The sequence below is a fragment of the Gadus chalcogrammus genome, chromosome 1 (assembly GCF_026213295.1).
Source record: "Gadus chalcogrammus isolate NIFS_2021 chromosome 1, NIFS_Gcha_1.0, whole genome shotgun sequence".
Taxonomy (NCBI): Eukaryota; Metazoa; Chordata; class Actinopteri; order Gadiformes; family Gadidae; genus Gadus; species Gadus chalcogrammus.
In genome coordinates this window covers 16,492,531-16,506,855 of record NC_079412.1, presented here as the reverse complement: position 1 = coordinate 16,506,855, position 14,325 = coordinate 16,492,531, and the positions used below count along the sequence as shown (strand labels likewise).

Genomic DNA, 14,325 nt, shown 5'->3' with positions numbered 1-14,325 from the left:
GCACAAATATTCAGCATTTAAAATAAACAGCAAGGACCCTCTCTTAGAAACCCTCTTCAAAAGCTCTCGTGTCCCTCTCAGTACCAGTATGTAACAATTTGAGAGATTAGATTAACCCAGGGGTGTCATGTGTGTTTTGGTGATGTGTGTGTCTTACTCTTCCTCATAGACCCCTTAACTGACATTGAGTTTTTTTTCAATAATTATTTTAGTAACTGAGGACTAGATAAAAACAAGGCTTTTGTCATGCATAAGTATGTGACTTTGACATTGTTTTCGGAATGCAATTAAATTGTAGAGTTCATTCAATTCAATATTTTCTATTCCATTCTATGTTCTATTTTATTTGGTTAAATTGGCCTTGACATTTTTGGCTTATTGCGTTTTAGGTAGAATAAACTTGTTTTCGGAAGGTCAAGCTGACGTCAAAAAGAGGCTCCAAGTAACTTTACTGATGATTCTCTTTCAGCTTGTTTAACACAAGGGCTCAGAGGCTGCGCTCCATTTAACATTCACCACAACACCCGGAAAGGAATCTGAGCATTTCTATTTTCAGATTGATAGGTAAACAATTACCCCCAGTCAGGCCTGATTGATAAAGGCCTGGCTGTCTGGATCGATTGCAGGTGTTGGTTTGGAAAATGTCTGACCGGCTCAGAGCGAACATGTGTCGGGGTTGGGGGAGGGGGTCGTTGGGTAGGTGCCCTTGGCAGTGGTGGCTAGGGGCCTGGTAGGGCCTACTGTCACCCTCTCAGCCCAGATGCCCAATCGATGTGGCATCAGACAGGTATCCAGGACGACATGGCCCTGACAGGGCCCGGGTTTCAGGGAGGAACTGGCCAATACTGGAAACTATAGTCTCTTGTTCACAACAAGGAACTTCAGCAGAGAATTCTCTAGTTTTAATGTGTCAAATAGCTGAATCCCTCTTTGGCAATTATTGAATTTGTATCTAATAATAATAATAATAGTAATTATTATTATTATTAATAATATTTTTATTACATTAATAATAAGAAGAATAAAAATTATATATAATAACACTGATGATTATTATTATTATAAACATAATTGATATCGTGCCTTTTAAGAGACCCAAGGATTGTAAGAGATGGCCTCAAAGTGAGGCCAAGGAGAATAACTTCTACGTCACAGTGAATGGGCTGAAGTGTCTACGACCGCAGTCAGAGATAGCTTACTTCTGCAGCATGGTGCTCTGTAGAGTTGCATCCTCTCCAAGCATTCCATCAAAAACTATTAAACTGTATATCGACCAAGTGGGCCTTTATCTAAACTATTCAGCACCCTACGACGCCCTTCTCCGGGGTCTTTATCAGATTTCTGAGACAGGGCCGTTAGCCTAATCATGGCCGGTGTACCAAGTGTGGGGTTAGTGAGTGACTGCAGGTCTATCTTAAACCAGTCCTCTTCTTGTGCAGTGGAGCTGATCACAAAGCCATTATCTCAAGGCTTCTGAAGTCAAGATGTAATCTGTGGAGAGGTCTCACTCTTTTCTTACCCAATGGGACGTGGGAACTCAACCATACCATACTGCTTTATAATGATGCCCTGCCATGTCATCACAACGAGTCACGTCACGCCGTGGGTTCGTCATGCAGAATCTCAAAAGTAATCAGAAAGGTGGATTGAAAATATTAGAGATTGGGGCTGTTAGGCACTAAATGAAAATGAAGGGGACATTTTTGACACTTTATTATGGTGCAATAATTCAAACACGAATACAGTGAGAGACAGGGAGATACTATTCAGACAATTATTTGATTATGTTTAATTCTGACTCAAACTGAGCTGAGCTGGATACAGGAACAGGGAGGTAGGAAGCAGACGAGCCAAACATAATAGAATCCCATTTGTTTGATTTGAGAAGGAGTTGTATAATGGACAAAACGTATCACATAGACAAGCAAATAGGTCAGCCAATAATAAATTACAGTTACCAGACAGCTCCTTGCTCCTCTATTGCGCTAAGGAGTCCCCCCCCCCCCCACACACAAACACACACTAACCACCATCATTTGGAGTCAAAGGATTGACATTTGTTCCATCGAATTTCTTGTAAAAGTTCACAAAAATATCCCAAGGAAAATCGATATAGCACGACTTGCGTGTGCCTGTGTGTGTGTGTGTGTGTGTGTATGTGTGTGCGTGTTGTGTGTGTGAGTGTGCATGTGTGTGCATGTGTGTGTACTCAATTTAAGTGTGTCTGTTTTTCAACAGATGCTTTTTTGATGTGCGCAACAAAACAAGACATGAACAATGAGGAAGCCACCTATGCTGTCCACAATCACTGTGCCTTTATATGTTCTATACAGTGGCCTTTGACTGAAATTAGCTTACTTTCTCCAAGGCTCAATACTGTTCCAGTCGCAACAAAAGGCCTAAGTAAAGCGATTTTGTCCTTCATTTGTTGAGGTTTTTAAGCGGCCCATCTGCTTGCCTCCATTTAAAATGGTCCCACTTTCAAACCGGATGCCACGAAACAGAACAACGTGATTTTTGTAGGTGTATTTAGGGTTGAATTATACTCAACTACATAAGAATTCCCTGAAGCGCTTTACTTGGTATGTGCCGTTGTTTGAAACAAGAGATTGATTCCCTTCCTTTACAGACCGGAACTGAGGCTTCAATATATTTCGGGTGAATTAATAGCAAAAAAAGTTTCTTTCAAGGAAATAAAGAAGAAAAAAACGAATATGCGACACAGAAAACTAAGTCACAACTAGTATTTTTAATGCTTTACCTTGAATTAGATTTACCAAAAGCAAAATAACTTCTCTGAGTACCTTGAATTCACTTTGAACTCCACAAGCATATCAATTGTATCTGATCTTTAGCCTGACCTTTAAGACAAGTAGTACATCTTCATCCTCGCCTGTGGAAAATGAGGTTGGTGGAACAGACGAGCCTGTCATTCCTGCTCTTTACTGTAAACAATGGTCATATCCCGGTGCCAGGGGACACCCACAGGCTTGGCTCATGCCCTCCCCCTCCCACGAGTCATACAGTAATGACTGCATCCGGCTAGCACCACGATAGCTCAGAGAAAAAAGGTAAAACAGTTCTCATCTGTAACACAACTTTATAAGCAAAGATGAAGTGAGTAGGACCACAGCAGTGACCCAATGGCTGTGGCTTTGCCTTACAAACCTTACCCTCGACCAAACGAGATGACCGTTGTTATGCTGATACAGGTGCGCTGTTCTCTGGGGTGACAGGGGATGGAGACCCGGAGCATTACATCGTGTTTATAGACCAATCAGAAGTGACAGGGTTTACGGTGGATGCCGCTTGCCCATCGGTAGCCGTCTCCTGCAGAAGGTCCAGAACCACCACCACCACCACCACCACCTGCTGCTGCAGCTAGGGACATGATCTGTTCCTCTCTGACGGGATTAATCAACTAAAAAGATTACAGATGGCTTCAAAATGGGTACAAATGTGTGCTATAAGATCTTTAAAGGTAACCCTCAAGGCTGCTGATGGTAACTTTAAGAGCAAAAATTTGAGGGTAATCTGTTAGAAATGCTATAGCAATCCGTATTGAAATGCTCTGTGAGTTGACTGGGCCTTAATTCTGACCAATCAGGGCATCTCTTCCGAGCTTGGTTCAGTAATCCATCTGGCCTCTGATCAATCACATCAAGGCACACAGCGTTATTATTGCAAGGGTTGTTAATTGGATTTAGCTCTTTTCTGCTTTCTCCTATTGTAAATCTCAAATTTTACCTACAGCAACTTTACCTTTCGAGGACCAAACCTATTTTGGGATACATGAAGACATCATGTTACGGTTCACACTGTTGACTCAAGACTCAATTCATGAGCCCGGGAATGATTGCCTTTTTAGCACTTATAATATGTTATACAAATCCAATGTCCAAGACCTAGGAAATACTAAAATCAGGCATGGTACTTCATTATAGAACTACATAATAATATATTAAATCAAATGATGAAAAGACATTCATACAAACTAAACATATACTAATGTTATAACAGCAAAATAAACATTTTGAAAACCTTTGGCCTCAAAAAGCCAAACACATCCTAATCCTGTGAGTCAGATCCTGTTTCCTTTTATTTATTTCCTGTTCTCTGTCATAGCAACATGTGCACACAAAATAAACCACACTCAACAGTAAATTAATAGATGACAAAGTAACAAATTTAATGGCCCGTTTTTTGGAACAATTAAAAAATTAAGAAAATTCAGCGTAAGTCAGAACAATTATTTACGCATATTACTAAATAAAAGTGGTTTAAAGTAGGTGTTTTATTCTTCTTCTATTTTGCTGTCCTGAACAAGCTGTCCTTGTTCTCTCACACCACAGTCACATAATCTGCCTATTAGATTACCAAAGACAAGACGGGAAACAAGATGGTTTTATTACCTCAGGAATCAAGATGGTACTCAAACATCAAACGGACCTGTGTGTGCCGGCCTTTAGCAAAGCTATTCATTCAGATGATTTGTCTCTCTCTAAATCCCCTCTTCTGTCTCCTCTCTCCCCTCTCCCCTCTTCCCTCTCCCCTCTCCTTTCTCCCCTCTTCCCTCTCCCCTCTCGTAGCCCAAAAGGGCCATGCCTGACCCTTGTAAGAGTGTGAGTCCCTGGTGTGAACTTCTCTCCGCTCTCATCAAGCCTCCCTAGTTGTTGCTCTTCTCCTGTGGATCAGGCGGTTGGGCCTAACCAGCTGCTTGCTGCTCCACAATGAGCCAATCAGGTGACGCTCAGCGCAGCTCACATCTGCCTCCCTCCTCTATCATCCCCCCCCCCCCCCTCCCACTCCTCCAAAAACAACCAGACACACACATGGACAAACTCCTCCGCACTCACTTTGTGAATGGAACGACGGCTCAAACAGGTGTGCGGCTGTTTGTGTGTTTGGGGGGAGGTGTGTGTGCGTGTGTTCGCATCTCTACGTGGGGGAGATGTGTGTATTGTGTGCGTGTGTGTGTGTGAACATTGAATTTGTCCAAATTATTTTTGTAATCTATATGGCTGTACAGTTCAAATAGTTTCACAATGAAGGGGCTGTGGCGCAAGTAGAGTTTTGTGTTGCAATGTGTTATTTTTTTTACATTTTACTTTTGTTATTGAATAAAGGGTCATGGATGGAAGACTGTTATTTTGAGAGATACAACAAGTTAGATTTATTAAGCTGACCCTATCGATTTTCACACCAAATACAGGCTTTGACATTTTGAATGAAAATGCATTTTGATTCGGTTCTATCCAAATAAGAGCTGTTTACAATGTCATTGATTCAACTATGGCATACCTAAAGCAACTTTAAATGATGAGAGCATATGTCTGTTGTATACAGTAGGCAAGGCAAGGTAACCTTATTTATATAGCACTTTTCATACACGAGGCAGACTCAAAGTAATACAAAGATCAAAAGCTGTATTTTCCTGTTTATTATACAGATGATCAACTCTCAACTCTGTTGAAGAACTTTGAGTTAAACTTCTTCTCTTCCAAATTCTTCTTCTTTGCATTTCCCCCATTGAAAATAAGTATTTCCAAGTCCACATCTGCATTTGATTTGGGCATTTAGATGGAAAGATCAGCTCAATATACCTCCATTACGGATGTTCCCAGACACCACCTGACCGTGATGAAGGGGTGGGGAGATGATGGCGGATGGAGATGGAGGTGTAAAGCGAAAGGGAGAGGATGAGTGAGCTGTAGTATGTGGTACTCAGGCGCTAATCATGGTCCCTGGCTGGAGAAACGCACTGGCGCCTCGCAGCTTATTGAGAGATAATGGGATTCTCGAGGCAACCAGACACACAGCACAAGACAGAGATGAAATTTCAAAATAAATAATGCAAAATTCCCTCTCTCCACTTCCTTTGTCTGCGTTCATGTGTGAATGTAGGTGTGTGTGTGTCTTTGCGTGTTTGTGTATGTGAATGTGCATATGTTTGTGTCTGTGTGTGTGTGTGTGCCTGCATGTTCATGTGAGTGCTTGTGTGTGTGTGATCGTGTATGAGAATGCTCATGTGGGTGTGGGTGTATTGCAACACCACCAGACACTACGGCATGTTGAAAGATGAAGGTATAAGGCTATTAATCCTGTGCATATGGAGAAAATACCATGGCTGCTGTTGTAGACCTATCTCTCTCACTCTGTTACGGCAGCTACGCAATCGCCCAAAAATTATAATAGAGGAGCTCTTCTCTGGGCCAATGTTCCTTGAAAACATAACTCATTTAAATATATACAGAGAAAAAACGCATGTAGTAGACCGTGTGAGGTAACATGAGGCCAATGGGGTCTCGTAATCTCAGATCCAGCAGTCCGACAATTATATAAATAAATATATACAATAAATAAAAGATGGATGAATAAATACATTAATAAACATTTGTGAAAATATAAAGAATAATTCTAGCTAAAAAGTTATGAATTCATTAGAAGTATACATTTGACCTGTTGTCAAGGAGACTCATGAAATAAATTTAGATAACAATCAATAAATCTAATGCTTTTTTTTTTTTTTAACAGGGAAAGGGACTTAAAAAGTGATTTAAACTCTACAAAAAAAATCTGGAAAGAGGGATGAGATTCTAAGAATTTTTTTTTGTGAATAAAGAACTTCCCAAGTAAAATTAAAAAATTAACCATATAAATAAGGGACTTATCTTTACCATCGTCAAAGTAACATATCACATCTTTAAGAATGAAGTCATGAATGACCATGGGTGGATGGAAAATGAAAGAACTTAAATCAGACCAACATTTCTTGGTAAATTCACATTAAAAAAAAAGATGGGCAAATGTTTCATCAGCGAGTCCACAAAAGGAGCAGGAGCTATCAACATCCATATATTTAGATATAATAGAATTGACTGGATAGATTTTATGTACAATTTTAAAATTAATTACTTTTAACTTGTTGGAAATACTAAATTTATGAGGTAAAAGCCACGTCTTTTTCCAATTTATGTTTTCCAAATGCGAATTCCAGTAGAATTTTCCTCTTGGAATAATTTTGTTTTTACTTTGCAATATTTGACGAATTAATCTATTATTACATTTTTTATCTTTTAATTCCATGCCATTCAAAGACAATGTAGGTATATCATAGGAAGTATGTACTTCATTAAAACAAACATGACTCTTAATCAGATGAGACAAACCTGAAGGAATAGCCTTAGTTACAGCATTGAATTCCTTGAAGGGAATAGGAAAACTGTGCGTTGTTATAAAGTTCTCATACGACATTATGAGCCATGTTCATCAAATAAAGACAAAATATTTACAATATTTCTTTCAAACCCGTTTTTGAATGATCTTACATAACAAACTCTGTAGGTGGCGAAGAAGTAGACGTCACGCTCCCTGCGACTGGCGTGGACAAGCCCCCCATCGGCATAACTGAAACTCTCCACATGGCCCAATTTATAATGTTTTTCACCTCTTTCGATGCTTTTATCCTCCCCTTGGGAAAAAGTGGTGAAGTGCAGCAGAGAGATCGCCATGTCTGTACGGGAGTTCCAAGTGCGGGTGGTGACGTATATCATTCACGTCGAGAGCAGCGAAGAGCTGTAGTTCACAAAGCGGCCTCACACAAAACCTAACATTAACAAACTTCTTCGAGAAAGCTTTTAGCTTTCTTTGCATGACAAATTATCAGTTAAATCCACAAACAACATATGTGTAATCCAGGGCATATAAAGACTTGGACCAGAAAATAATTAATTTCTCTCCATTGAAACAAATTCATATTTTTCGATCTCATAGGTCCCGAGGGCTCTAACGGAAGAGCTGTGACTTTGCCACTCTATGCTAGCTGAAATCCTGGGAGGCGGCACGTAGCTGGGCCGGAAACTAGAAGCTGAAAGGGGACAGGGTTAAACTTTGTTTCCTGTTTTGATAAGAAGATATTCTACCGGAGATAAACAAATTATGCAATTGGATTACGCTTTTCAATTGGATACTATTTTTATGCAGTGGCAAGGCTACACGGTTGATTTGAAACATTACACTTTTTTATCATTTGATTAGTACTGGGCGAGTTTTGATTCACCAACTGCTTACAGACCCCTCCCTCCTGCAACATGATTTGTTGAAACAAATGACTTCAGATTTTACATAATTAATCTAACAACGAATAATAAAATGTAAAAACGTTGATTCTATGAGTTGATGGGAAGGCCTAGGACGGAGCTCCCGGAGCTGAGCGACAATGCATTCATTCATCTAATGTTACCTGGACCAGAACGCATTTCTCAGGCCTTCTATTCAATTATCATCTTAGTGAATTAATAGTGATCATTAAGTTGTCTGGAATAAAACCCAACCAAATTGGCAAACAAATGAATCTGTCATCTCAGCATCTGGTCTGACTATAAGCAACATGATTTAGGGTGAAAAAGGGTTTGGGGCTGAAAACTGTTTAAATATCTTCCACTGTATGGGGTCTTTTGGGGGTCTTTTTGACCTTCACCATAGTACACTGCAAGTGAGTCATATGGTGCCTTGTCCCTCAACTTGGGGTTGCCTCATGCCCTGAGTGTGGACCCCAACTGGGACCTGTAGGGTTCAACCATAATCCAGGCGTCACATCGAGTATTGCCCGGGAGAGACCAGCGGGAAAGAGGCTTCTGTTGGTCACTAAACCCATTCTCTCCCCCTTGGGCCAACAACAATAACAACAACAACCAACGGAAGGTATTTCACCTAAGGAAACAGGAATGGTAGAAACACAATCAAACAAATACAAAACAAATCTCTAATTTCAAATGTATGCGTCTGGAAAAAGGTTCAAAGCACTCGTAGCTAAAGTAAATATCTACGTGACAAAAACGGAAAAGGGAATTAAATTATGAAATAGCTCTTTAAATGACATTAGACACTAGTTCATGCCGAAATTGGTTTCCTTCAGAGGGGCTAAAAAAACAGTTTAAATAAAACAATCCACTATATAAAAAAGGCCGCCCGTAGTAACAAACACACACACACAAATAAAACAGTTTCATGGTCAGAGCTCTGTGACCTCATCTCCCACCAAGTCGTGAGTCCAGAGTCAACCACTGGAAGCCGTCACTCACTGCTGCCCGCCACCCTGACCCCTGTCAGGCCAGTGTCAGTGCCAAGGCACACAGCTGTCATGCCATCCACACACACACACACACACACACATACACACACACACACACACACACACACACACACACACACACACACACACACACACACACACACACACACACACACACACACACATACACACACACACACACCTCTCACCCATTAGGGTTTATATATTTATTTCCCTGTGTCTCCGGGTCGGCCGGTTGGCTGATGTCTTGTTCCATCCGGTCCTCTGTCGTTCTCCCTGTAGCTGGCACACAGTGGCCCCGGGCCCCCGGTCAGGGCAGAGGTGCTGAGGTCGGCTCTTGTGGTGCTGTTGTTGTTTTTTTCTCTTCGGTTTTGTGTTGTTGTCTTTGAGGGATAATATTTCAGATGCAGATTATTTTCGGCATTTTGTTAGAAGTACTGTTATGCGTCTCCTTTGCCTTCTGTTGAAGTTGTTTTGCATGCGTTCATATTCACTTATGTTACACATGTATTTTGTCAAAATGTTCAACAATCACAGAATTCAATATAGGGTGGCAAGTTTCACTCACTCGTCTGTTTGCCTCAATTACTTAAGCATTCATTTGTTTCTAAGTGTGTTGGCAGCCCATAGCTGAATGTGCCATTAGTCGGGAGAGTGTAAGCTGAAGAAGCCAGACCCTTCAAAACCCCATTTTCTGCCCTGTTTTCACTGACAGTACGGTTGACTCATTCGCTGAACCACTACAAAAGGTTGTGTTGCTCATGATGAATATGAATCACATATTGCAGCTCGACTGGCTCAGGTCTGCGCTTCATCAACCTGTGCACTCGTCCAGCAATACTCTCTGTAGCTATGCAACAAAATAGAGAATCAATCTGTTTAACTTCATGTCTCCAAACATTGCCAATTGCATTTGGAGTTGAAGGAAGTTCATCATCATGGCTTAATGAAATGAAAAAACAGCAAGCCTCAGTGAGAAGAAACACAAGAGGGATGCTGAAGAATCTTATTATTCTCTCCCAGCCAGAGAGTGTATATTTAGCCTGTCCTCTCCGGGAGCTCAAACTGTGGTTAAACCTCTGTGTTAACTTCATGGCTGAGTTTTGACGGCCCCAACTAAGAACACAGGATTTAATTACATCCTTGTAAGGATGGGAATAAAGATAGAAAGGGAGTATTCAAACCTGCCGCAGGGTCTACAACGTTACATTCACACACACAATATAAAACTTTGTATCTCTGTCAGAGACCCACATACCAACCGATGAACCCAGCGGTTGTGTGGTCCCAGAAGATGTCAGATTAATTTTTGATGCCGATTCCCATTTGTTCCAGTGTTTCCAGGGGTAATTGACCTGCTGACAAGGAACCTGGTCCTTTGGGATGTGATCTCATGGCTGAGATTCAAAGAGAAGCTGGTACTGATATGTTGGGAGTGGTTTAACAAGACACCCGTTCCTCTGTGGTCGTCTGCAATGGATTTTGAGTGGAGGGTCAATAGCTGCTGCCTTTATGAAGAGAACAACAGCCAGATGTACAATGTATTTTATCATCGGAAGGAGGACAGACTGCACAGCAAATGCTACATCTTGCTTATCATTGACATGCAGATTATCTATAGACTAACACTAAGAGGGAATAGAGGGTGTAATAATGGTATTGATATTATAACCAAAGTCCTGCGTGGATTCTAAACATCCTTGAAGTATTAGACATGACAGCACAATGAAGGCAAGAAATGATGCAGTTGATTTATTCTGGGCTGACTCAAACTGGAGGAGAGAATCAAGGGACTCTGGAGTAATCTCAATGCTTATCAAACCCTCTTTAGTTGCACTGTAAATAAAGAATGCATTATAGTCAGGGGAGAGTTAAGATTTGCTTATAGAGATACGATTATTAGGCTGGAGGAGAGCTTCACTCTGTGATGTGATACCCCTGCAGTTCAGAAGGTAGGGCGCCGTCCCCTGTCCTGATTCAGGGAGAGGAAGCACTGTCACATGCTGAGCCGTACTGAGATTGCACATTATTCCTAATATCCTAATCATGCCAGCGATGTGTGAAAGGGCTTGGGGAGTCCGCCATCCTCACCTCCGAAGCTGCCCGGTAGGTCCTTCAACCTTCTGAACTAAATGACGAAAGTGTCAATTCACACCAAACCTTAACATACACCCTTCTTGTGCTCAATGAGGCTCTGTACAAACATATTATTATTTTATCTTATTTTTATTTATATAAACCTTTGACAATTTCAAGATATGCAAGATGACCATTTGGTACAATAACCATGTTGGTAAGAGTTACAAACATGATAAGTGCGGTTAAATTACTGCGGAAGTGCTAATAAAAAGCTCAACTATTGGGCCTAATTGTATATTACGCAGTTAAATACCAAATTCCAAGTCAACTTGTTGTAATTTATGGATCTAAAAAAGAATCTGTCAGTCCTTCGTTTAAAGTCCACCATCCATCGTTACGCACGACTTGGTGACATCAATGGAGACGCGCGCTCCAGAGGAACTTACAGCGCGGTGGCTGGTGTGACGACAGATAGCGGAGGGTATAAAAAGCGATGGGTAGGTATCTGCTCATACCTCTGAAGTTGGCCTTCAAGGGTCACCAACCGCTGTGAGAAGGGGAACAAAACGGTTACGTCTATAGCAAATGAACATAATCACCATTGAATTTGCCTACCAAGAGGAAGAACTAAAGACACCAAGTAAGTCTTTCATTTCAAGTCTTAATACCGTTTTACTTCATCTGCCATGCACATTTCAAACCTCTATCTTAGTTGAAATGCAAATCTGATTATATTTTCCATTTTTATCCTCATGACAGCTTTCCTTTTTTTTCAAATATAATCTCATATCATTTCTTACCAGGCACAACTCTACTTGCAATGAAGTCGACGTATCTTCTCATCTTGGCTTCTCTCACGGTGGGTAACTTTACGGGTTCCAGAGGGCAGGGTATGCCAGACGATGGGACGGTGGACCACAAGACCATAGACGACATTATTCTACAGAGAGCAGAGACTATTTTGTTGCGCTCCATTTTGGAAAAGATACAAGAGCAAGGAGAAACAAATGGTAAATGTAGCGCACCTCAACTGCGCTCAGTTATTGCTGTTCCAAATTGAATTCCATCTCGCCGAGAATAACTTGACTAGATATAGCCTATTCAAATTGTGCGTTAATTATTGTGTGATTTTTTTTTTTATTAACATGTATCTTGATGCCACTACAATATGGGTTACACAGTTGGTTTTCTTTTTTTATTTCAATTTGTTAACATTCTTAAAAATAATAATACACAATTTAAGATATTATCCTTTGGTTATCGTTTGTATCCTGTACCTTTTAACTTTTTACTTTGATAACCTCGATTGTAATCTAATGCACTTCATTTACTCAGGATACAGAAAACATTTAATTTGCAGGAGTCATTTAAAGATGGCAAATACATCTTCCTTTGATGTAGCTAACAGAGCAAGTAAACGGTAATTTTTTTCTAATCTTCTTCCAGAAGGGCTTTACTCTCAGTCAGACTGGGTCACAAAGCGGCAACATCCCGGCAAGAGACTGAACGAGGACCTGGAGAAACGGCAGCATCCAGGGCGAAGGGAGGAGGAGGACGACGACGGGGAGGCAGACTACGAGGCTGTTCAGAAGAGACAGCACCCGGGAAAACGCGACGACGACCTAGACTCCTTTATAGAGTTCCAGAAAAGACAGCACCCGGGAAAACGCGCGATACTTGGACAGATTGCGGACAGCCCCGTGCTCCTGAGTGAACTTTCTAAAAGACAGCACCCGGGAAAACGCTTCCTCGCGTTTTTCAGCAAACGGCAGCACCCAGGTAAGCGTGACCCTGGCTTTGACGTGGAGCACGAGGAAAACGCGGCCCTCCAGCAATTCGACAAGCGTCAGCATCCCGGGAAACGTTTTTGGGAAAACCCGAGCCCGGATTCGGGCTCCACCAGACCCTGTGACGTGTTGGACCCATCCTCAGGCTGCAGCCAGACCAGCCTGTTGCTCGACCTCATAGACAACGTGACCAAGAGTCGCGTGGAGGAAAAGAGACAACACCCGGGTAAAAGACTCGCCCCCCCAGAGGAGGATTTGGTAGAAAAGTGATCATAATAAAAAAACTAAAGTTTAGGCTGTTGTGAGCCTAATGTGCTGTATAGTAAAAAAATAAATGTGTAAAGTAATTGACCGTAATCAAATAATTTCAGATAAGCCTGCCCATTTACATAATTTTCTATATACCCGAAAAAATGCCACATAGGTATTTTACAATTTAGGAACATGAAGTAATAGGCCTACATTGATTGCATTCAGGTATGTGATCGATGATAGCGCCCAAAGTGTATGTCATTGGATTAAAATATTTGCTTTTGCTTAACTTTGAGGAAGTGTGCACATGTTGTTCACTGAACCACGAATTATAACCTAATTTGACGACTAATGAAAAGGCAACTTTGATCGATTTGTGACACAGGCAACTCTTATTAAATACTTTTTTATTTTGCCTAATATTATATTTTTGCTTTGTGTTGTTACCTCTGTGAGGTTACAAAGTTTTAGTATAGGCTCCTATCAGATAAAAGCAATAGAAAAGTCGAAAATACGCTAACTGAATAGGCTGCAAAGAGTTATTTTTTACTAAAATATTATTGCATGGACTCATGTTTAACTGCAGCCTGTATGTAATTCCTGCCTTAAATCATTTCACAACTATGTCGATGTTACAATAAAATGCATTAGTAAAGAATTTTGGCGTGGACTTTTTAGTTGCAGTCATGGAATAGCTTTTGGGTGCGTGAAGTATTTTTTTTTTCTACTAAAAACATTTATACTGACATTGGAAGGGCCAATGCTTATCAGAAATGCACCGACATGTGCAGTAGGCCTATATCAAATAACGAACGTATCGGCCAATGATAGAAAGTATGTCTCGTATAATTTTTATTCTTTACTCCCTATTAAATAATAACTATTTGATGCTCGGACCGCTGGATCCCAAATCTGACGCGCGCGGACAGTGGCATGAATGACAACCATCAACCGATTGGTTTGAACCACTATTATTATTCGTGTAAATGTTGCGGTTATCATATAAAAGTATAGGAAACGTGAAAGAAAAAACTAGAGTAGGCACTAGGCAGTGTAGACAACCCAACTACGTTTTAACATAGCCATGGCTTTCGGCGTTTTGTTCTGTTTGTC

At 40.9% G+C, this 14,325-nt stretch overlaps 1 protein-coding gene across 1 annotated transcript; it reads left to right on the top strand.

Moving 5' to 3' along the window:
- Positions 1-11,666: 11,666 nt before the first annotated feature.
- On the top strand, positions 11,667-13,913 carry trh (thyrotropin-releasing hormone). The gene is made up of 3 exons (XM_056601436.1): positions 11,667-11,813; positions 11,977-12,183; positions 12,620-13,913. The coding sequence occupies exons 1-3, from the start codon at positions 11,759-11,761 to the stop codon at positions 13,228-13,230; spliced, it is 873 nt and encodes a 290-aa protein (XP_056457411.1). The 5' UTR covers positions 11,667-11,758; the 3' UTR covers positions 13,231-13,913.
- The last annotated feature ends 412 nt before the right edge of the window (positions 13,914-14,325 follow it).